The 25896-nt window shown below is 52.7% G+C and overlaps 1 protein-coding gene across 1 annotated transcript in view; it reads right to left on the bottom strand.

Annotated features, from left to right (window-relative positions):
* LOC147091393 (alpha-2-macroglobulin-like) overlaps positions 1-25896 on the bottom strand; it is a 1124424-nt gene that overhangs the window by 673780 nt on the left and 424748 nt on the right. The window contains exon 12 of the mRNA XM_085976756.1: positions 9230-9457. Coding sequence (XP_085832882.1) covers positions 9230-9457 — 228 coding nt within the window. The remainder of the gene's footprint in view (positions 1-9229; positions 9458-25896) is intronic.

The raw sequence follows: 25896 nt of genomic DNA, 5'->3' as shown, positions 1-25896 counted from the left end.
GCCCGTCCTTTCTCTTGCAGGGCAAGCTGGCGCATAACAGGAGGCAGCAGCAACGGACTGGGGGAGGCCGGCCTCACCTTCAAGCCCTGACCGATCTGGAGCAGCGAGTCCAATGGATCATGGCGGGCCAGATGATTGGCCCCGTCGCCACTGGAGATGCCGACCCCGTTATGGACAGCAATGGTAAGGTCATCACCTTTTTGACCTCTCTCCTTCCACTTGTTCCTCACACCAGCATCCTTTGCCACTTTCGAGCCAAACCAGTATATTGCAGCACTCATGCCTCCCTCGCTGCCACCCTGTCCTCACGCTAAAGCCACTCTTGTACCTCCCTGCTTTCAGATGCTGATTCGCCAGGTGAGGAGGCTGTGAGTGATTCTGAAGGCGACGATGAGGAGGAAGCCGGACCATCTGTGTCACCCTCAGCCGAGGCAGCCCATGGCCATAATGGGGACACGTCTTCCCTGAAGGGGAGCAGGGGGGAATGGTCTGAGGAGGGTGAAGCTCCGGGGCCCAGCGGGCTGCAGCAACGGGAGGGGGGTAGGGAAGCTCGGCGTCCTTCTCCCCGGAGGGAGAGTCTGGCCTCGAGTCCTGCTACAGTGAGCGCAGAAGAGGTGCGGCTCCTGGCTGAAATGAGTGCCCAGGCGGAGCACAGGCACACTGAGCTCATGGCTGCAGTGGCAAGGATGCCAGATTCCATTGAGCCACTGGCAAGGAGTGTCCAGGACTTCGGCGTAGCACAGGCAAGGAGTCTCCAGGACTTCGGCGTAGCACAGGCAAGGATTGTCCAGGACGTCGGCGCAGCACAGGCGGCTGCCATGCAATTGCTTAGTGCTGCAATGCAGTCAGTGGCTGGTCTCATGCAGACGCAGATTGAGACCACACGAGCACTGACTGCTGCCACCCTCGCTGGATCGGGCAGGATTCGCCAGGGCCCTCACCGCACCGCAGCAGGCCAGCAATCCGTGCTTCAGCAGATTGCTCCGCATGCTGCAGTGCTGCCCCGTGGGAGTGCCAGTGTGTCGACTGAACAGGGAGTTGCTGTCCTCTCTCAGGATGACAGCATTCCTGCTGCCAACACTGTCACTTCTCCACTGCAGCTGCCACCACCTGTAGGACAGACTGGTGCCGCCCATGCAGAGTTGGAGCAGTCAGCAGCCGGGCCCTCCAGGCCCAGAGCTGGTCCAGGCTGTCCCTCAAGGGCATCTGCAGTCTCAGTTTCTGACACTCAGCAGCCTTCCCCCAAACTTGCTGCAGCCACTGGGGTCCCATTGCGGAGGAGCTGCAGGGTGGGAAGGGGCGAATCTCGCAAGCGAAGCAGTTCACCCTCGAAGGGCAAAAAGTAGGAGGTGTGGCAAAGTGTTGTTAATTGTTTTATTGAAGGCCGAGGATCGTGGTCATATTTTTGTTCCTGTTTTGGTCATTGTCTCCAGGTTGTGCGAGCCAGTTATGTGACTGACTTTTTTGGGGGGTTTCTCTCTATTACCTTGTCATGCAGGAAGGGCACACAGTTTGTTAAATAAAGAAGTGTCTTTATTCAGAATGTGCATGTTTGCTCTTTGAACTATTTGTTGCCTTGACCGGCTTAGGGGCTGCGGCACGGTTCCATTCATGTTCTTTGAATGGCAGAAGCCATTCCCTCAGAGGGGGCCTAGAAGCAACTTGCTATAAGCCGCTGACGGACGACCCTTGCACTTTGTGCCTCCCTCCCGTCCTTGGTGCTCCTCCTCCTCCTCCTCCTCCTCCTCTGCTGGTGCTCCAATGTCTGGTGGCATTGGCTGAGTCCTGAGGATTGCCAGGTTATGCAGCATGCAGCACACAATGAAGTGGGAGACTCGCTCACGTGAGTACTGAAGGGCTCCTCCGGAATGGTCCAGACAGCGGAACCGTTGCTTGAGCACGCCGATTGTGTGCTCAACGATGTTCCTGGTAGCTTGATGGCTCTCATTGTATCGTTCTTCAGCAGGGGTGCTGGGCAAATGGAGCGGGGTCATCAACCAGGTGCACAGAGGATAGCCCTTGTCCCCGAGAAGCCAGCCTCCTGGGTGAGCCGGGGCCTCGAAAAGGTCTGCCACAGAAGTCTGGCGCAGGATGAAGGCGTCGTGGCTGCTGCCTGGAAAGCGGGCATTGACAGCGAGTATCAGCTGTCTGTGGTCACAGACCAACTGGACGTTCAACGAATGGAACCCCTTTCGGTTGCGGTAATCCTCGGCATTCTCTTGCGGCGCCCGCAAAGCCACATGCATGCAGTCAATGGTGCCCTGGACTATGGGGAAGCCTGCTATTCTTGCAAAGGCCATTGCGCACTCTTGCTGCTTGTCCAGGGTCATGGGGAAGGAGATGTACTGTCGTCTCCTTATAAAGAGGGCATTCGTTACTTGACGGATGCAGCAATGCACCACAAACTGGGAGATATTGGCAACGTCCCCAGTAGCGGATTGAAAGGAGCCGGTGGCATAGAAGTTGAGAGCCACTGTTACCTTCACTGCGACCGACAGAGACGTCCTGCTCCTCAGCTGGCTGAAGCAGGTGGCAGAGCTCAGTGACCACCTCCTTGCTGAATCGCAGCCTTCGAAAACACTGTTCCTCAGGCATATTGATGTATGAGAACTGTTGGCGGAAAACCACGGGTGCGTAAGGTCTCGTGTGCCGACGCCTGTAGGCCCTCCTCCGATTGGCCATGATTAGCACTCTCTCTCTGTGTCTCTGTGCCCTCTCAATGTAATGGAGAAGCCCGACGTTCCCACCCATTGCAGCCCCTATAGTATGTGGCCACTCAAAGTTATGCTGGTGAAAAAGCAAAGCAACTACAAAGTTCTGGTCAGAAGCCACAAGTACCTGTGCGAGCGCTGACTCAATGCAGGAAGCTCTCTCCCTTTGTCTCTCTGCAAATCTCTCTCTCTCTCTCAGAAGGAGTGGTCCAAAAATGGCTACTGCAAAGAAGCCAGGAAGAGCCCCCTTTAAATAGCATGCCACCAGCCCCACAGCGACTGGGAACTGTTCCAGTCAACCTGTCATTGGGAGTGGCAGGCAGAGCGGAGGGGGACGCCACTGAATTTCCATCCAGGGCGCCCCAAGGGAGTTGATCTCTGAAATGACGTCAGGATCTGCGTGCGCAGCTGAGCGGGCATTGCGGTTTAGCGCCGCCGCTATATGTCTGCTCAATTTCGCCAGAGGCGCAGGTATCGCCGCGCCCGGGTGCTAGCTGGCTCGCGCCCCACTTATCACCCTCTTAAGGCGCTAACGAGTGGTGCAACCAACTGAATTTCTCCCCCATAAGATCCTGAGGGGTCTGGACAGGGTGGATGTAGCGAGGATGATTCCTCTTGTGGGAGAATCTAGAACTAGGGGCCACTGTTTAAAAATAAGGGGTTGCCCATTTAAGACAGAGATGAGGAGAGTTTTTTTCTCACAGAGGATCTTGAGTCTTTGGAAATCTCTCCCTCAGAGAGTGGTGGAAGCGGAGTCCTTCAATATTTTTAAGGCAGGAGTAGATAGGTTCTTGGTAAGCAAGGGGGTGAAAGGTTATCAGGGGTAGGCGGGAAAGTGCAGTAATCGGATCAGCCATGATCTTATTGAATGGCGGATAAGGCTCGAATGGCCGAATGGCCGACTCCTGCTACTAATTCGTATGTTCGTATGTTCAGAGAATGGGGAAGAGGGTCAGAGGACAGGGGTCAGGGGAAAGGCTGAGGGTCAGAATACAGGACAGGTTCAGGAGCGAGGTCAGGGGAGGGAGGGGCAGAGGTCATGGGATTGGAAAGAGAAGTTTGTCGGGGAGAGAGGAGAGGGTGCGAGGTATGGGGAAGGGAAGAGTATCACAGGACAGGGGAGACAGTCACAGGACAAGGGTCAGTGGAAGAGGCAAGGGTCAGAGGCCAGACGAGAGGGTCAGAGGCCAGACGAGAGGGTCAGAGGACAGTGGAGAGGGTCAGAGGACAGTGGAGAGGGTCAGAGGACAGTGGAGAGGGTCAGAGGACAGGAGAGAGGGGCACAGGACAAGGGTCAGTGGAAGAGGCAAGGGTCAGAGGCCAGACGAGAGGGTCAGAGGACAGTGGAGAGAGTCAGAGGACAGTGGAGAGGGTCAGAGGACAGTGGAGAAGGTCAGGGGACAGGAGAGAGGGGCACAGGACAAGGGTCAGTTGAAGAGGCAAGGGTCAGAGGACAGACGAGAGGGTCAGAGGACAGTGGAGAGGGTCAGAGGCCAGACGAGAGGATCAGAGAACAGAGGAGAGAGTCAGAGGACAGAGGAGAGGGTCAGAGGACAGAGGACAGAGTCAGAAGACAGTGGAGAGGGTCAGAGGACAGTGGAGAGGGTCAGAGGACAGAGGAGAGGGTCAGAGGACAGAGGAGAGGGTCACAGGAAAATGATTAGAGGAAGAGGCAAGGGCCAGAGGCCAGACGAGAGGGTCTGAGGACAGTGGAGAGTGTCAGAGGACAGAGGAGAGGGTCAGAGGACAGAGGAGAGGGTCAGAGGACAGAGGAGAAAGTCAGAGGACAGAGGAGAGGGTCAGAGGACAGAGGGGAGTGTCAGAGGACAGTGGAGAGGGTCAGAGGTCAGTGGAGAGGGTCAGAGGAGAGGGTCAGAGGACAGAGGAGAGGATCAGAGGACAGAGAAGAGGGTCAGAGGACAGTGGGGAGGGTCAGAGGACAGTGGAGAGGGTCAGAGGACAGTGGAGAGGGTCAAAGTATAGTGGAGAGGGTCAGAGGACAGTGGAGAGGGTCAGAGGACAGGGGAGAGTGTCAGAGGACAGAGGAGAGGGTCGGAGGACAGAGGAGAGTGTCAGAGGACAGTGGAGAGGGCCAGAGGACAGAGGAGAGGGTCAGAGGAGGGAGGAGAGGGTCAGAGGACAGAGGAAAGGGTCAGAGGACAGTGGAGAGTGTCAGAGTACAGTGGAGAGTGTCAGAGGACAGAGGAGAGGGTCAGAGGACAGAGGAGAGGGTCAGAGGACAAAGGAGAGAGTCAGAGGACAGTGGAGAGGGTCAAAGGACAGTGGAGAGGGTCAGAGGGCAGTGGAGAGGGTCAGAGGACAGGAGAGAGGGGCACAGGAAAAGGGTTAGAGGAAGAGGCAAGGGACAGAGGCCAGACGAGAGGGTCTGAGGACAGTGGTGAGTGTCAGAGGACAGTGGAGAGGGTCAGAGGACAGTGGAGAGGGTCAGAGGACAGGAGAGAGGGGCACAGGACAAGGGTCAGTGGAAGAGGCAAGGGTCAGAGGCCAGACGAGAGGGTCAGAGGACAGTGGAGAGAGTCAGAGGACAGTGGAGAGGGTCAGAGGACAGTGGAGAAGGTCAGGGGACAGGAGAGAGGGGCACAGGACAAGGGTCAGTGGAAGAGGCAAGGGTCAGAGGACAGACGAGAGGGTCAGAGGACAGTGGAGAGGGTCAGAGGCCAGACGAGAGGGTCAGAGGACAGAGGAGAGGGTCAGAGGACAGAGGAGAGGGTCAGAGGACAGAGGACAGAGTCAGAAGACAGTGGAGAGGGTCAGAGGACAGTGGAGAGGGTCAGAGGACAGAGGAGAGGGTCAGAGGACAGAGGAGAGGGTCACAGGAAAATGATTAGAGGAAGAGGCAAGGGCCAGAGGCCAGACGAGAGGGTCTGAGGACAGTGGAGAGTGTCAGAGGACAGAGGAGAGGGTCAGAGGACAGAGGAGAGGGTCAGAGGACAGAGGAGAAAGTCAGAGGACAGAGGAGAGGGTCAGAGGACAGAGGGGAGTGTCAGAGGACAGTGGAGAGGGTCAGAGGTCAGTGGAGAGGGTCAGAGGAGAGGGTCAGAGGACAGAGGAGAGGATCAGAGGACAGAGAAGAGGGTCAGAGGACAGTGGGGAGGGTCAGAGGACAGTGGAGAGTGTCAGAGGACAGTGGAGAGGGTCAAAGTATAGTGGAGAGGGTCAGAGGACAGTGGAGAGGGTCAGAGGACAGGGGAGAGTGTCAGAGGACAGAGGAGAGGGTCGGAGGACAGAGGAGAGTGTCAGAGGACAGTGGAGAGGGCCAGAGGACAGAGGAGAGGGTCAGAGGAGAGAGGAGAGGGTCAGAGGACAGAGGAAAGGGTCAGAGGACAGTGGAGAGTGTCAGAGTACAGTGGAGAGTGTCAGAGGACAGAGGAGAGGGTCAGAGGACAGAGGAGAGGGTCAGAGGACAAAGGAGAGAGTCAGAGGACAGTGGAGAGGGTCAAAGGACAGTGGAGAGGGTCAGAGGGCAGTGGAGAGGGGCAGAGGACAGGAGAGAGGGGCACAGGAAAAGGGTTAGAGGAAGAGGCAAGGGACAGAGGCCAGACGAGAGGGTCTGAGGACAGTGGAGAGTGTCAGAGGACAGAGGAGAGGGTCAGAGGACAGAGGAGAGGGTCAGAGGACAGAGGAGAAAGTCAGAGGACAGAGGAGAGGGTCAGAGGACAGTGGAGAGGGTCAGAGGACAGTGGAGAGGGTCAGAGGACAGAGGAGAGGATCAGAGGACAGAGCAGAGGGTCAGGACAGAGGAGAGGGTCAGAGGATGGTGGAGAGGGTCAGAGGACAGTGGAGAGGGTCAGAGGACAGTGGAGAGTGTCAAAGTATAGTGGAGAGCGTCAGAGGACAGTGGAGAGGGTCAGAGGACAGTGGGGAGGATCAGAGGAGTGGGTCAGAGGACAAAGGAGAGGATCAGAGGAGAGTGTCAGAGGACAGAGCAGAGGATCAGAGGACAGTGGAGAGGGTCAGAGGACAGAGGAGAGGGTCAGAGGACAGAGCAGAGGGTCGGAGGACAGAGGAGAGGGTCAGTGGACAGAGCAGTGGGTCAGAGGACAGTGGAGAAGGTCAGAGGACAGTGGAGAGGGTCAGAGGAGAGGGTCAGAGGACAGAGCAGAGGGTCATAGGACAGTGGAGAGGGCCAGAGGACAGAGGAGAGGGTCAGAACACAGAGGAGAGTGTCAGAGGACAGAGGAGAGGGTCAGAGGACAGAGGAGAGGATCAGAGTACAGAGGAGAGGGTCAGGACAGAGGCAAGGGTCAGAGGACAGTGGAGAGGGTCAGAGGACAGTGGAGAGGGTCAGAGGACATTGGAGAGTGTCAGAGGACAGAGGAGAGGGTCAGAGGACAGTGGAGAGGTTCAGAGGACAGAGCAGAGGGTCGGACGACAGAGGAGAGGGTCAGTGGACAGAGGAGAGGGTCAGAGGACAGAGCAGAGGGTCGGAGGACAGAGGAGAGGGTCAGTGGACAGAGCAGTGGGTCAGAGGACAGTGGAGAGGGTCAGAGGGCAGTGGAGAGGGGCAGAGGAGAGGGTCAGATGACAGAGCAGAGGGTCATAGGACAGTGGAGAGGGCCAGAGGACAGAGGAGAAGGTCAGAACACAGAGGAGGGTGTCAGAGGGCAGAGGAGAGGGTCAGAGGACAGAGGAGAGGATCAGAGGACAGAGGAGAGGGTCAGGTCAGAGGAGAGGGTCAGAGGACAGTGGAGAGGGTCAGAGGACAGTGGAGAGTGTCAGAGGACAGAGGAGAGGGTCAGATGACAGTGGTGAGGGTCAGAGGACAGGGGAGATGGTCAGCGGACAGAGGAGAGGATCAGAGGACAGAGGAGAGTGTCAGTGGGCAGTGGAGAGGGTCAGAAGACAGAGGAGAGGGTCAGAAGACAGTGGAGAGGGTCAGAGTGGAGAGGGTCAGAGGCCAGTGGAGAAGGTCAGAGGCCAGTGGAGAGGGTCAGAGGACAGAAGAGAGGGTCATAGGACAGAGGAGAGGGTCGGAGGTCAGTGGAGAGTGTCGGAGGACAGTGGAGAGGGTCAGAGGACAGTGGAGAGGGTCAGAGTACAGTGGAGAGGGTCAGAGGACAGAGGAGAGGGTCAGAGGACAGTGGGGAGTGTCAGAGGACAGAGGAGAGTGTCAGAGGACAGTGGAGAGGGTCAGAGGACAGAGGAGAGGGTCAGAGGACAGTGGAGAGGGTCAGAGGACAGAGAAGAGGGTCAGAGGACAGAGGAGAGGGTCAGACGACAGTGGAGTGTGTCAGAGGACAGAGGAGAGGGTCACAGGACAGTGGAGATTGTCAGCGGACAGAGGAGAGGGACAGAGGACAGTGCAGAGGATCAGATGAGAGGGTCAGCGGACAGAGGAGAGGGTCAGAGAACAGTGCAGAGGGTCAGAGGACAGAGGAGAGGGTCAGTGGACAGAGGAGAGGGTCAGAGGACAGAGGAGAGGGTCAGAGGACAGTGGAGAGTGTCAGAGGACAGAGGAGAGGCTCAGTGGGCAGAGCAGCGGGTCAGAGGACAGAGGAGAGGTTCAGCGGTCAGAGGAGAGGGTCAGAGGAGAGAGGAGAGGGTCAGAGGAGAGAGGAGAGGGTCAGAGGACAGAGGAAAGGGTCAGAGGACAGTGGAGAGTGTCAGAGTACAGTGGAGAGTGTCAGAGGACAGAGGAGAGGGTCAGAGGACAGAGGGGAGGGTGAGTGGACAGAAGAGAGGTTCAGCGTTCAGAGGAGAGGGTCAGAGGACAGTGGTGAGGGTCAGAGGACAGAGGAGAGGGTCAGTGGACAGAGGAGAGGGTCAGAGGACATAGGAGAGGGTCAGAGGTCAGTGGAGAAGGTCAGAGGACAGTGGAGAGGGTCAGAGGACAGAGGAGAGGGTCAGAGGACAGAGGACAGGGTCAGAGTTCAGTGGAGAGTGTCAGAGGACAGTGGAGAGGGTTAGAGGACAGTGGAGAGTGTCAGAGGACAGAGGAGAGTGACAGAGGAGAGGGTCAGAGGACAGAGGAGAGGGTCAGAGGACAGTGGAGAGGGTCAGAGGACAGTGGAGAGGGTTAGAGGACAGTGGAGAGGGTTCGAGGGTAGTGGAGAGTGTCAGAGGACAGAGGAGAGTGTCAGAGGACGGAGAAGATGGTCAGAGGACAGGAGAGAGGGTCAGAGGACAGTGGAGAGGGTCAGAGGACAGAGGAGATGGTCAGATTTCAGTGGAGAGGGTCAGAGGACAGTGGAGAGAGTTAGAGGATAGTGGAGAGGATCAGAGGACAGTGGAGAGTGTTAGAGGATAGTGGAGAGTGTCAGAGGACAGAGGAGAGGGTCAGAGGTCAGTGGAGAGTGTCAGAGGACAGAGGAGAGGGTGAGAGGACAGAGGAGGAGGAGAGGCTCAGGGGACAGAGGAGAGGGAGTGGTTTACAGCTCAGGCCGAGAATGGAGCCTGGGCCTTTCCTGCTCTGAGTGTGGTGTGGTTTCGAGGGATGGGCTCAGTCCCACACCGGTGGGGGCGACAGATTAGCTCTAGGACGAGCGACACTTTCTCACCAGATAGGACACATCCATGTCATGCTTTTCCTCCTTAGGAAGCCCCTTGATGATGTAGCCCACTTTAACGTCCAGCTCCGAATCACAGGGGAGCTCCTCCCGATGTTTGCTAATGGCAATGAAACTGTTGGACTTGGAGTAGAAGGGCTTGACCCTCTTTCGGGCAGACTCATGCCTGGGCAAATGGTTCTGATAACGGTAATCTTCGTGATTGATCTGATACATGGCCTACAGAGAGCAGGAGGAGAAACAAGTCAAAACCTCCCAGTGTCAGTCCAGAGAGAGACAACCCATTGTCTCCAAAAACCATCCCAACGACATCCTCGCGCATTCGAGGCCTCCTTCCCGGACACCATTCCACGCACTGGAACTGCCCCCTCTCTCAGAACAACTTCCGCAAATCCCTCGATAACCCACTCACTCCATTACACCCTCTAAAAGGACCGTCCTCATTCCTCACTCACTCACCCCCTCTATAAGGACTGTCCTCATTCCTCACTCACACCCTCTATAAGGACCATCCTCATTCCTCACTCACTCACACCCTCTATAAGGACCGTCCATATTCCTCACTCACTCACAGCCTCTATAAGGACCATCATCACTTCCTCACTCACTCACACCCTCTATAAGGACCCCCCTCATTCCTCACTCTCACCCTCTATAAGGACAGTCCTCATTCCTCACTCACACCCTCTATAAGGACGGTCCTCATTACTCACTCACACCCTCTATAAGGACCCCCCTCATTCCTCACTCATAAGAACATAAGAACATAAGAAATAGGAGCAGGAGTAGGCCAATCGACACCTCGAGCCTGCTCCGCCATTCAATAAGATCATGGCTGATCTGATCCTAACTACCAATCTACTATCGCAGAACCATCTCCTGAATCTAACAGAATTAGACACACGAAATAGGAGCAGGATCAGGCTACACGGCCCCTGGGCCATCTCCGCTACCCACAGGGCCATGACCGGTCTGAACCTAGTCTCGTCCAAATTCCTGCCCGCTCCCCGTAACCCTTAATTCCCTTTACTTCTAGGAAACTGTCTAGTTCTGTTTTAAATTTATGTAATGATGTCGCTTCTACAGCTTTTTGGGGCAGCATATTCCATGGACCTACCACCCTTTGAGTGAAGTAGTTCCTCCTCATCTCAGTTTTGAAAGAGCAGCCCCTTATTCTAAGACTATGCCCCCTAGTTCTAGTTTCACCCGTCATCGGGAACATCCTCCCCGCATCCACCCGATCCAACCCCTTCACAATCTTATATGTTTCAATAAGATCGCCGCTCATTCTTCTGAACGCCAATGAGTAGAGTCCCAATCTACTCAACCTCTCCTCATATGTCCATCCCCTCATCCCTGGGATTAATCGAGTGAACCTACTTTGTACTGACTCGAGAGCAAGTATGTCCTTTCTTAAGTATGGACACCAAAACTGTACGCAGTATTCCAGGTGCGGTCTCACCTTGTACAACTGAAGCAATACCTCCCTATTTTTATATTCTATCCCCCTAGCAATGAAAGCCAACATTCCATTGGCCTTCTTAATCACTTGCTGCACCTGCATACTAACCTTTTGAGTTTCGTGCACCAGGACCCCCAGATCCCTTTGTACTTCAGAACTTTCCAGTTTCTTGCCATTAAGATAATAACTTGCTCTACGATTTTTCCTGCCAAAGTGCATAACCTCACACTTTCCAGTATTGTATTCCATCTGCCAAATCTCTGCCCACTTACTTAGCCTGTCTATGTCCCCTTGCAGGTTTTTTATGTCCTCCTCACTCACTACGTTCCCTCCCATCTTAGTATCATCTGCAAACTTTGATATGTTACACTTGGTCCCCTCCTCCAAATCGTTAATATAGATTGTAAAGAGTTGGGGACCCAGCACTGACCCCTGCGGAACACCACTTGTTACTGATTGCCAGTCTGAGAATGAAACATTTTTCCCAACTCTCTGCCTTCTATTAGATAGCCAATCCTCTATCCATGCCAGAATATTACCCCCAATCCCGTGATTTTTTATCTTAAGCAATAATCTTTTGTGTGCCACCTTGTCAAATGCCTTTTGGAAGTCTAAATACACTACGTCCACTGGTTCCAATTTATCCGCCCTATATGTTACTTCCTCAAAGAACTCCAGCAAATTTGTCAAACATGACTTCCCCTTCATAAAACCATGCTGAATTTGTCCTATTAAATTATGATTATCCAAATGTCCTGTTACTCTATAAGGACCGTCCTCATTCCTCACTCACACCCTCTATAAGGACCATCCTCATTCCTCACTCACACCCTCTATAAGGACTCCCCTCATTCCTCACTCACACCCTCTATAAGGAACGTCCTCATTCCTCATTCTCACCCTCGATAAGGACCCCCCTCATTAATCACACACAACCTCTATAAGAATCCCCTCATTCCTCACTCACACCCTCTATAAGAATTCCCCTCATTCCTCACTCACATCCTCTCTAAGGTCCATCCTCATTCCTCTCTCACACCCTCTATAAGGACCCCCTCATTCCACAATCACACCCTCGATAAGGACCCCCCTCATTCCTCACTCACACCCTCTCTAAGGACCGTCCTCATTCCTCACTCACACCCTCTATAATGACTGTCCTCATTCCTCACTCACACCCTCTGTAATGAATGTCCTAATTCCTCACTCACACCCTCTATACGGACCGTCATCATTCCTAACTCACACCCTCTATAAGAACCACCATCATTCCTCAGTCACACCCTCTATAAGGGCAGTCCTAATTCCTCACGCACACCCTCTATAAAGACCTTCCCCATTCCTCACTCACACACTCTATAAGGAACCCCCTCATTCCTCACTCACACCATCTATGAGGACCCCCTCATTCTTCACTCAAACCCTATAAAAGGGCCGTCCTCATTCTTCACTCACACCCTCTATAAGGACCATCCTCATTCCTCACTCACACCATCTATAAGGACCCCCTCATTCCTCACTCACATCCTACAAAAGGACCATCCTCACTCCTCACACACACCCTCTTTCAGGACCCCCTCATTCCTCACTCTCACCCTCTATAAGGAACCCCCTCATTCCTCACTCTCACCCTCTATAAGGACCAACCTCATTCCTCACTCACACCCTCTATGAGGACCCCCCTCATTCCTCACTCACACCCTCTTCAAGGAACCCCCTCATTCCTCACTCACACCCTCTCCAAGGACTTTGCTCATTCCTCACTCACACACTCTATAAGGACCATCCTCATTCCTCACTCACACCCGATATAATGACCCTCCTCATTCCTCACTCACACCCTCTATAAGGACACCCTTCATTCCTCACTCACACCCTCTATACGGACCATCATCATTCCTGACTCACACCCTCTATAAGAACCGCCATCATTCTTCACTCACATCCTCTATAAGGACAGTCCTCATTCCTCACTCACACCATCTTCGAGGACCCCCTCATTCCTCACTCACACCCTATAAAGGGACCGTCCTCATTCCTCACTCACACCATCTTCGATGACCCCCTCATTCCTCACTCACACCCTATAAAAGGGCCATCCTCATTCCTCACTCACACCCTCTATAAGGACCGTCCTCATTCCACACTCACACCCTCTATGAGGACTCCCCCATTCTTCACTCACACCCTCTATGAGGACCATCCTCATTCCTCACTCACACCATCTATAAGGACCCACTCATTCCTCACTCAAACCCTCTATAAGGACTTTCCTCATTCCTCACTCACTCACACCCTCTATAAGGACCGTCCACATTCCTCACTCACACCATCTATAAGGACTCCCTCATTCTTCACTCACACCTTCTATAAGGACCATCCTCATTCCTCACTCACACCCTCCATAAGGATCCCCCTCATACCTCACTCACACCCTCTTTGCGGACCGTCCTCATCCTCACTCACACCCTCTATAAGCACCCCCCTCATTCCTCACTTACACCCTCTATAAAGACCGTCCTCATTCCTCACTCACACCCTCCATAAGGTCCCCCCTCATTCCACACTCACACCCTCTATAAGGACCGTCCTCATTCCTCACTGACACCCTCTATAAGGACCCCCTCATTCCTAACTCACACCCTCTACAAGGACCGTCCTCATTCCTCACTCACATCCTCTATAAGGACACCCCTCATTCCCCACTCACACCCTCTCTAAGGACTCCCCACATTCCTCACTCACACCCTCTATAAGGACCCCCTCATTCCTCACTCGCACCTTCTATAAGGACCCCCTCATTCCTCACTCACAGCCTCTATAAGGACCCCCTCATTCCTCACTCACACGCTCCATAAGGACCGTCCTCATTCCCCACTCACACCCTCTATAAGGACCCCCCTCATTCCTCTCTCACACCCTCTATAAGGACACCCCTCATTCCTCACTCACACCCTCTATAAGGACCGTCCTCATTCCTCACTCCCACCCTCTCTAAGGACACCCTCATTCCTCACTCGCACCTTCTATAAGGACCCCCTCATTCCTCACTTACAGCCTCTATAAGGACCCCCTCATTCCTCACTCACACGATCCATAAGGACCGTCCTCATTCCCCACTCACACCCTCTATAAGGACCCCCCTCATTCCTCTCTCACACCCTCGATAAGGACACCCCTCATTCCTCACTCACACCCTCTATAAGGACCGTCCTCATTCCTCACTCCCACCCTCTATAAGGACCCCCTCATTTCTCACTCGCACCCTCTTTAAGGACTGTCCTCATTCCTCACTCACACCCTCTATAAGGACCCCCCTCATTCCTCACTCACACCCTATATAAGGACCGTCCTCATTCCTCACTCACAACCTCTATAAGGAACCCCTCATTCCTCACTCACACCCTATAAAAGGACCGTACTCATTCCTCACTCACACCCTCTATAAGGACCGTCTTCAATCCGTACTCACACCCTCTATAAGGACCGTCCTCATTCCTCACTCACACCATCCATAAGGATCCCCGCATTCCTCACTCACACCATCTATAACGACCCCCTCATTCCTAACTCTCACTCTCTATAAGGACCGTCCACATTCCTCATGCACACACTGTATAAGGACCGCTCTCATTTCTCCCTCACAGCCTCTATAAGGACCCCCTCATTCCTCACTCACACCCTCTCTAAGGACCGTCCTCATTCCTCACACACCCTCTATAAGGACCCCCTCATTCCTCACTCACACCCTCTATAAGGACACCCCTCATTCCTCACTCACACCCTCTATAAGGACCCCCCTCATTCCTCACTCACACCCTCTGTAAGGAACCCCCTCGTTCCTCACTCACAGCCTCTATAAGGACCCCCTCATTTCTCACTCACACCCTCTCTAAGGACTGTCCTCCTTCCTCATTCACACCATAAAAAGGACCGTCCTCATTCCTCACTCACACCCTCTATAAGGACTGTTCTCATTCTGCACTCACACGCTCTATAAGTATCCCCCTCATTCTTCACTCACACCCTCTATAAGGAACCCCTCATTCCTCATTCACACCCTACAAAAGGACCATCCTAATTCCTCACACACACCCTCTATAAGGACCCCCTCATTCCTCACTCTCACCCTCTATAAGGAACCCCCTCATTCCTCACTCTCACCCTCTATAAGGACCGTCCTCATTCCTCACTAACAGCCCTCTATAAGGACCCCGTCATCCCTCACTCACACCCTCGATGAGGAGCCCCTCATTCCTCACTCACACCCTCTTTAACAAACCCCCTCATTCCTCACTCACACCCTCTCTAAGGGCTTTGCTCATTCCTCACTCACACCCTCTATAAGGACCATCCTCATTCCTCACTCACACCCTCTAAAATGACCGTCCTCATTCCTCACTCACACCCTCTTTAAGGACACCCTTCATTCCTCACTCACACCCTCTATACGGACCATCATCATTCCTCACTCACACCCTCTATAAGGACCCCCCATCATTCCTCACTCACACACTATAAAAGGACCGTCCTCATTCCTCACTCACACCCTCTATAAGGACTGTCCTCATTCCTCACTCACACCCTCTATAAGGACCGCCTCATTCCTCACTCACACCCTATATAAGGACCCTCCTCATTCCACAGTCACAACCTCTATCAGGAGCCCCTCATTCCCTCTCACACCCTATAAAAGGACCGTCCTCACTCCTCACTCACACCCTCTATAAGGACCGTCCTCATTACGCACTCACACCCTCTATAAGGACCCCCCTCATTCTTCACTCACACCCTCTATAAGGACTGTCCTCATTCCTCACTCACACCATCTATAAGAATCCCCGCATTCCTCACTCACACCATCTATAAGGACCCCCCTCATTCCTCACTCACACCCGACATAAGGACCGTCCTCATTCCTCATGCACACACTCTATTAGGAACACCCTCATTCCGCACACACCCTGTATAAGGACCCCCCTCATTCCTCACTCTCACACTCTATAAGGACCGTCCACATTCCTCATGCACACCCTCTATAAGGACCGTTCTCATTTCTCACTCACACCCTCTATAAGGACCCCCTCATTCCTCACTCACACCCTCTCTAAGGACCGTCCTCTTTCCTCACTCACACCCTCTATAAGGACCCCCTCATTCCTTACTCACACCCTCTATGAGGACCCCGCTCATTCCTCACTCACTCCCTCTATAAGGGCACCCCTCATTCCTCACTCACACCCTATATAAGGACCGTCCTCATTCCTCACTCACAACCTCTATAAGGAACCCCTCATTCCTCACTCACACCCTATAAAAGGACCGTACTCATTCGTCACTCACACCCTCTATAAGGACCGTCCTCAATCCGTACTCACACCCTCTATAAGGACCGTCCTCATTCCTCACTCACACCATCTATAAGGATCCTCGCATTCCTCACTCACACCATCTGTAAGGACCCCCTCATTCCTCACTCTCACACTCTATAAGGACCGTCCACATTCCTCATGCACACCCTGTATAAGGACCGCTCTCATTTCTCGCTCACATCCTCTATCAGGACCTCCCTCATTCCTCACTCACACCCTCTTTAAGGACCGTCCTCATTCCTCACACTCCTTCTATAAGGACCCCCCTCATTCCTCACTCACACCCTCTATAAGCACACCCCTCATTCCTCACTCACACCCTCTATAAGGACCCCCTTCATTCCTCACTTACACCCTCTGTAAGGAACCCCCTCGTTCCTCACTCACACCCTCTATAAGGACCCCCTCATTTCTGACTCACACCCTCTCTAAGGACTGTCCTCATTCCTCACTCACACCCTCTATAAGGACTGTTCTCATTCTGCACTCACACGCTCTATAAGGACCCCCCTCATTCTTCACTCACACCCTCGATAAGGAACCCCTCATTCCTCACTCACACCCTCCAAAAGGACCATCCTCATTCCGCACACACACCCTCTATAAGGACCCCCTCATTCCTCACTCTCACCCTCTATAAGGAACCCCCTCATTCCTCACACTCACCCTCTATAAGGACCGTCCTCATTCCTCACTCACACCCTCTATAAGGACCCCGTCATCCCTCACTCACACCCTCTATGAGGACCCCCTTCATTCCTCACTCACACCCTCTTTAAGAAACCCCCTCATTCCTCACTCACACCCTCTCTAAGGACTTTGCTCATTCCTCACTCACACCCTCTATAAGGACCATCCTCATTCTTCACTCACACCCTCTATAATGACCATCCTCATTCCTCACTCACACCCTCTATAAGGACACCCTTCATTCCTCACTCACACCCTCTATACGGACCATCATCATTCCTCACTCACACCCTCTATAAGGACCCCCCATCATTCCTCACTCACACCCTATAAAAGGACCGTCCTCATTCCTCACTCACACCCTCTATAAGGACTGTCCTCATTCCTCACTCACACCCTCTATAAGGACCCCCTCATTCCTCACTCACACCCTATATAAGGACCCTCCTCATTCCACAGTCGCAACCTCTCTCAGGAGCCCCTCATTCCCTATCACACCCTATAAAAGGACCGTCCTCACTCCTCACTCACACCCTCTATAAGGACCCTCCTCATTATGCACTCACACCCTCTATAAGGACCCCCCTCATTCTTCACTCACACCCTCTGTAAGGACTGCCCTCATTCCTCACTCACACCATCTATAAGAATCCCCGCATTCCTCACTCATACCATCTATAAGGACCCCCCTCATTCCTCACTCACACCCTACATAAGGACCGTCCTCATTCCTCATGCACACCTTCTATTAGGAACCCCCTCATTCCGCACACACCCTATAGAAGGACCCCCCTCATTCCTCACTCTCTCACTCTATAAGGACCATCCACATTCCTCATGCACACCCTCTATAAGGACCGTTCTCATTTCTCACTCACACCCTCTATAAGGACCCCCTCATTCCTCACTCACACCCTCTCTAAGGACCGTCCTCTTTCCTCACTCACACCCTCTATAAGGACCCCAATCATTCCTCACTATAAGGGACACCCCTCATTCCTCACTCACACCCTCTATAACAACCCCCTTATTCCTCACTCACACGCTCTCTAAGAACCGTCCCTCATTCCTCACTGACACCCCTCTACAATGACCGGCCTCATTCATCACTCACACCCTATAAAAGGACCGTCCTCATTCCTCACTCACACCCTCTATAAGGACTGTGGTCATACTGCACTCACACCCTCTATAAGGACCCCCCCTCATTCTTCACTCATACCCTCTATAAGGGCCATCCTCATTCCTCACTCTCACCCTCTATAAGGACCGTCCTCATTCCTCACTCACACCCTCTATAAGGACCCCCTCATTCCTCACTCACACCCTCTATAAGGATCCCCCTCATTCATCACTCACACCCTCTCTAAGGACACCCCTCATTCCTCATTCACACCCTCTCTAAGGACTGTCCTCATTCCTCACTCACACCATCTATAAGGACCCCCCTCATACCTCACTCACTCACACCCTCTATAAGGACCATCCTCATTCCTCACTCACACCATCTATAAGGATCCACTCATACCTTACTCACACCCTCTATAACTACTGTCCTCCTTCCGCACTCACTCACACCCTCTATAAGGACCATCCACTTTCCTCATTCACTCACACCATCTATAAGGACCCCCCTCATTCCTCACTCACACCCTCTATAAGGACCGTCCCTCATTCCTCACTCTCACCCTCTATAAGGACCGCCCTCATTCCTCACGTACACCCTCTATAAGGATCATCCTCATTCCTCATGCACACCCCTCTATAAGGACCCCCCCTCATTCCTCACTTACACCCTCTATAAGGACTGTCATCATTCCTCACTCACACCCTCCATAAGGACCCCTCTCATTCCTCACTCACACCCTCTATAAGGACCGTCCTCATTCCTCACTGACACCCTCTATAAGAACAAACCTCATTCCTCACTCACACCCCTCTCTAAGGACCCCCCCTCGTTCCTCACTCACACCCTCTCTAAGGACTGTCCTCATTCCTCACTCACACCCTCTATAAGGGACCGTCCACATTCCTCACTCACACCCTCTATAATGACCTTCCTCATTCCTCACTCACACCCTCTATAAGGACACCCTTCATTCCTCTCTCACACCCTCTATATGGACCATCATCATTCCTCACTCACACCCTCTATAAGGGCAGTCCTCATTCCTCACTCACACCCTCTAAAAGGACCTTGCTCATTCCTCAGTCACACACTCTGTATGGAACCCCCTCATTCCTCACTCACTCCCTCTATAAGGACCCCCTCATTCCTCACTCACACCATCTTTAAGGACCCCTCTCATTCCGCACTCACACCCTACATAAGGACCGTCCTCATTCCTCACGCACACCCTTTATTAGGAACCCGCTCATTCTGCACACAACCTCTATAAGGACCCCCCTCATTCCTCACTCTCGCATTCTATAAGGACCGTCCACATTCCTCATGCACACCCTCTATAAGGACCGTACTCATTTCTCCCTCACACCCTCTATAAGGACACCGCTCATTCGTCACTCACCACCCTCTCTAAGGGACCGTCCTCATTCCTCACAACACCATCTATAAGGACCCCCCTCATTCCTCACTCACACCCTCTATAAGGACACCCCCTCATTCCTCACTCACAACCCTCCATAAGGACCCCCCTCGTTCCTCACACACCTCCTCTATAAGGACACCCTCATTTCTCACTCACACCTTCTCCAAGGACCCGCCCTGATTCCTCACTCACACCCTACAAAAGGACCGTCCTCATTCCTCACTCACACCCTTTATAAGGACAGTCCTCATTCTGCACTCACACGCTCTATAAGGACCCCCATCATTCTTCACTCACTACCCTCTATAAGGACCGTCCTCATTCCTCACTCACACCCTTTATAAGGACCCCCCTCATTCCTCACTCACACCCTACAAAAAGGACCATCCTCAAACCTCACTCACACCCTCTATAAGGACCCTCCCTCATTCCTCACTCTCACCCTCTATAAAAACCCCCTCATACCTCACTCACACCGTCTATAAGGACTGTCCTCATTCCTCACTCACACTCCCTCTATAAGGACACCCCTCATTCCTCACTCACCCCCCCTCTCTAAGGACCGCCCACGTTCCTCACTCACACCCTCTACAATGACCGTCCTCATTCCTCATTCACACCCTCTATATGGACCGTCCTCCTTCTGCACTCACACCCTCTATAAGGACCCCCTGATTCTTCTTTCACAACCCTCTATAAGGACCGTCCTCATTCCTCGACTCACACCATCTATAAGGACCCCCCTCATACCTCACTCACACCCTCTATAAGGACCCCCCTCATTCCTCACTCACTCCCTCTATAAGGACACCCTCATTCCTCACTCACACCCTCTCTAAGGACCGTCCGCGTTCCTCACTCACACCCTCTACAATGACTGTCCTCATTCCTCACTCACACCCTCTATAAGGACCCCCCTCATTCCTCACTCACTCCCTCTATAAGGACTGTCCTCATCCTCTCACTCACACCCTCTATAAGGACCCCCCCTCATTCCTCACTCACACACTCTATAAGGACCGTCCTCATTCCTCACACGCAACCTCTATAAGGAGTCCCTCATTCCTTACTCACACCCTATAAAAGGACCATCCTCATTCCTCAATCACACCCTCTATAAGGACCGGCCTCATTCTGCACTCACACCCTCTATAAGGACCGTCCTCATTATGCACTCACACGCTCTATAAGGACACCCCTCATTCTTCACTCACACCCTCTGTAAGGGACTGCCCTCATTCCTCACTCAACGCCATCTATAAGAATCCCCGCATTCCTCACTCATACCATCTATAAGGACCCCCCTCATTCCTCACTCACACCCTACATAAGGACCGTCCTCAATTCCTCATGCACACCCTCTATTAGGAACCCCCTCATTCCGCACACACCCTGTAGAAGGACCCCCCCTCATTCCTCACTCTCTCACTCTATAAGGACCATCCACATTCCTCATGCACACCCACTCTATAAGGACCGTTCTCATTTCTCACTCACACCCCTCTATAAGGACCCCTCTCATTCCTCACTCACACCCTCTCTAAGGACCGTCCTCTTTCCTCACTCACACACCTCTATAAGGACCCCCAATCATTCCTCACTCACACCCTCTATAAGGACCCCGCTCATTCCTCACTCACTCCCTCTATAAGGACACCCCTCATTCCTCACTCACACCCTCTATAACGACCCCCTTATTCCTCACTCACACGCTCTCTAAGAACCGTCCTCATTCCTCACTGACACCCTCTACAATGACCGGCCTCATTCATCACTCACACCCTATAAAAGGACCGTCCTCATTCCTCACTCACACCCTCTATAAGGACTGTGGTCATACTGCACTCACACCCTCTATAAGGACCCCTCTCATTCTTCACTCATATCCTCTATAAGGGCCATCCTCATTCCTCACTCTCACCCTCTATAAGGACCGTCCTCATTCCTCACTCACACCCTCTATAAGTACCCCCTCATTCCTCACTCACACCCTCTATAAGGATCCCCCTCATTCATCACTCACACCCTCTCTAAGGACACCCCTCATTCCTCATTCACACCCTCTCTAAGGACTGTCCTCATTCCTCACTCACACCATCTATAAGGACCCCCTCATACCTCACTCACTCACACCCTCTATAAGGACCATCCTCATTCCTCACTCACACCATCTATAAGGATCCACTCATACCTCACTCACACCCTCTATAACTACTGTCCTCCTTCCGCACTCACTCACACCCTCTATAAGGACCATCCACTTTCCTCATTCACTCACACCATCTATAAGGACCCCCTCATTCCTCACTCACACCCTCTATAAGGACCGTCCTCATTCCTCACTCTCACCCTCTATAAGGACCGCCCTCATTCCTCACGTACACCCTCTATAAGGATCATCCTCATTCCTCATGCACACCCTCTATAAGGACCCCCCTCATTCCTCACTTACACCCTCTATAAGGACTGTCATCATTCCTCACTCACACCCTCCGTAAGGACCCCTCTCATTCCTCACTCACACCCTCTATAAGGACCGTCCTCATTCCTCACTGACACCCTCTATAAGAACAAACCTCATTCCTCACTCACACCCTCTCTAAGGACCCCCCTCGTTCCTCACTCACACCCTCTCTAAGGACTGTCCTCATTCCTCACTCACACCCTCTATAAGGACCGTCCACATTCCTCACTCACACCCTCTATAATGACCTTCCTCATTCCTCACTCACACCCTCTATAAGGACACCCTTCATTCCTCTCTCACACCCTCTATATGGACCATCATCATTCCTCACTCACACCCTCTATAAGGGCAGTCCTCATTCCTCACTCACACCCTCTAAAAGGACCTTGCTCATTCCTCAGTCACACACTCTGTATGGAACCCCCTCATTCCTCACTCACTCCCTCTATAAGGACCCCCTCATTCCTCACTCACACCATCTTTAAGGTCCCCCTCATTCCGCACTCACACCCTACATAAGGACCGTCCTCATTCCTCACGCACACCCTTTATTAGGAACCCGCTCATTCTGCACACACCCTCTATAAGGACCCCCCTCATTCCTCACTCTCGCATTCTATAAGGACCGTCCACATTCCTCATGCACACCCTCTATAAGGACCGTACTCATTTCTCCCTCACACCCTCTATAAGGACACCGCTCATTCGTCACTCACACCCTCTCTAAGGACCGTCCTCATTCCTCACACACCATCTATAAGGACCCCCCTCATTCCTCACTCACACCCTCTATAAGGACACCCCTCATTCCTCACTCACACCCTCCATAAGGACCCCCTCGTTCCTCACACACCTCCTCTATAAGGACACCCTCATTTCTCACTCACACCTTCTCCAAGGACCGCCCTGATTCCTCACTCACACCCTACAAAAGGACCGTCCTCATTCCTCACTCACACCCTTTATAAGGACAGTCCTCATTCTGCACTCACACGCTCTATAAGGACCCCCATCATTCTTCACTCACACCCTCTATAAGGACCGTCCACATTCCTCACTCACACCCTTTATAAGGACCCCCTCATTCCTCACTCACACCCTACAAAAGGACCATCCTCAAACCTCACTCACACCCTCTATAAGGACCCCCTCATTCCTCACTCTCACCCTCTATAAAAACCCCCTCATACCTCACTCACACCGTCTATAAGGACTGTCCTCATTCCTCACTCACTCCCTCTATAAGGACACCCCTCATTCCTCACTCACCCCCTCTCTAAGGACCGCCCACGTTCCTCACTCACACCCTCTACAATGACCGTCCTCATTCCTCACTCACACCCTCTATATGGACCGTCCTCCTTCTGCACTCACACCCTCTATAAGGACCCCCTGATTCTTCTTTCACACCCTCTATAAGGACCGTCCTCATTCCTCACTCACACCATCTATAAGGACCCCCTCATACCTCACTCACACCCTCTATAAGGACCCCCTCATTCCTCACTCACTCCCTCTATAAGGACACCCTCATTCCTCACTCACACCCTCTCTAAGGACCGTCCGCGTTCCTCACTCACACCCTCTACAATGACTGTCCTCATTCCTCACTCACACCCTCTATAAGGACCCCCTCATTCCTCACTCACTCCCTCTATAAGGACTGTCCTCATCCCTCACTCACACCCTCTATAAGGACCCCCCTCATTCCTCACTCACACACTCTATAAGGACCGTCCTCATTCCTCACTCGCAACCTCTATAAGGAGCCCCTCATTCCTTACTCACACCCTATAAAAGGACCATCCTCATTCCTCAATCACACCCTCTATAAGGACCGGCCTCATTCTGCACTCACACCCTCTATAAGGACCGTCCTCATTATGCACTCACACGCTCTATAAGGACACCCCTCATTCTTCACTCACACCCTCTGTAAGGACTGCCCTCATTCCTCACTCACGCCATCTATAAGAATCCCCGCATTCCTCACTCATACCATCTATAAGGACCCCCCTCATTCCTCACTCACACCCTACATAAGGACCGTCCTCATTCCTCATGCACACCCTCTATTAGGAACCCCCTCATTCCGCACACACCCTGTAGAAGGACCCCCCTCATTCCTCACTCTCTCACTCTATAAGGACCATCCACATTCCTCATGCACACCCTCTATAAGGACCGTTCTCATTTCTCACTCACACCCTCTATAAGGACCCCCTCATTCCTCACTCACACCCTCTCTAAGGACCGTCCTCTTTCCTCACTCACACCCTCTATAAGGACCCCAATCATTCCTCACTCACACCCTCTATAAGGACCCCGCTCATTCCTCACTCACTCCCTCTATAAGGACACCCCTCATTCCTCACTCACACCCTCTATAACGACCCCCTTATTCCTCACTCACACGCTCTCTAAGAACCGTCCTCATTCCTCACTGACACCCTCTACAATGACCGGCCTCATTCATCACTCACACCCTATAAAAGGACCGTCCTCATTCCTCACTCACACCCTCTATAAGGACTGTGGTCATACTGCACTCACACCCTCTATAAGGACCCCTCTCATTCTTCACTCATATCCTCTATAAGGGCCATCCTCATTCCTCACTCTCACCCTCTATAAGGACCGTCCTCATTCCTCACTCACACCCTCTATAAGGACCCCCTCATTCCTCACTCTCACCCTCTATAAGGATCCCCCTCATTCATCACTCACACCCTCTCTAAGGACACCCCTCATTCCTCATTCACACCCTCTCGAAGGACCGTCCTCATTCCTCACTCACACCATCTATAAGGACCCCCTCATACCTCACTCACTCACACCCTCTATAAGGACCATCCTCATTCCTCACTCACACCATCTATAAGGATCCACTCATACCTCACTCACACCCTCTATAACGACTGTCCTCCTTCCTCACTCACTCACACCCTCTATAAGGACCATCCACGTTCCTCACTCACTCACACCATCTATAAGGACCCCCCTCATTCCTCACTCACACCCTCTATAAAGACCGTCCTCATTCCTCACTCTCACCCTCTATAAGGACCGCCCTCATTCCTCACGTACACCCTCTATAAGGATCATCCTCATTCATCATGCACACCCTCTATAAGGACCCCCCTCATTCCTCACTTACACCCTCTATAAGGACTGTCATCATTCCTCACTCACACCCTCCATAAGGACCCCTCTCATTCCTCACTCACACCCTCTATAAGGACCGTCCTCATTCCTCACTGACACCCTCTATAAGAACAAACCTCATTCCTCACTCACACCCTCTCTAAGGACCCCCCTCGTTCCTCAATCACACCCTCTCTAAGGACTGTCCTCATTCCTCACTCACACCCTCTATAAGAACCGCCACCATTCCTCACTCACACCCTCTATAAGGGCAGTCCTCATTCCTCACTCACACCCTCTAAAAGGACCTTGCTCATTCCTCAGTCACACACTCTGTATAGAACCCCCTCATTCCTCACTCACTCCCTCTATAAGGACCCCCTCATTCCTCACTCACACCATCATTAAGGACCCCCTCATTCCGCACTCACACCCTACATAAGGACCGTCCTCATTCCTCACGCACACCCTTTATTAGGAACCCGCTCATTCTGCACGCACCCTCTATAAGGACCCCCCTCATTCCTCACTCTCACACTCTATAAGGACCGACCACATTCCTCATGCACACACTCTATAAGGACCGCACTCATTTCTCCCTTACTCCCTCTATAAGGACACCGCTCATTCGTCACTCACACCCTCTCTAAGGACCGTCCTCATTCCTCACACACCCTCCATAAGGACCCCCCTCATTCCTCACTCACACCCTCTATAAGGACCCCCCTCATTCCTCACTCACACCCTCTATAAGGACCCCCTCGTTCCTCACTCACATCCTCTATAAGGACACCCTCATTTCTCACTCACACCTTCTCTAAGGACCGCCCTGATTCCTCACTCACACCCTACAAAACGACCGTCCTCATTCCTCACTCACACCCTCTATAAGGACCCCCATCATTCTTCACTCACACCCTCTATAAGGACCGTCCTCATTCCTCACTCACACCCTTTATAAGGACCCCCTCATT

This window comes from Somniosus microcephalus, unplaced genomic scaffold, assembly GCF_052327205.1.
Source record: "Somniosus microcephalus isolate GS21.2 unplaced genomic scaffold, FLI_Smic_1.0 unresolved_chr3, whole genome shotgun sequence".
NCBI lineage: Eukaryota > Metazoa > Chordata > Chondrichthyes > Squaliformes > Somniosidae > Somniosus > Somniosus microcephalus.
The sequence above is the reverse complement of the archived record's forward strand: the minus strand, read 5'-3'. Positions and strand labels throughout refer to the sequence as shown.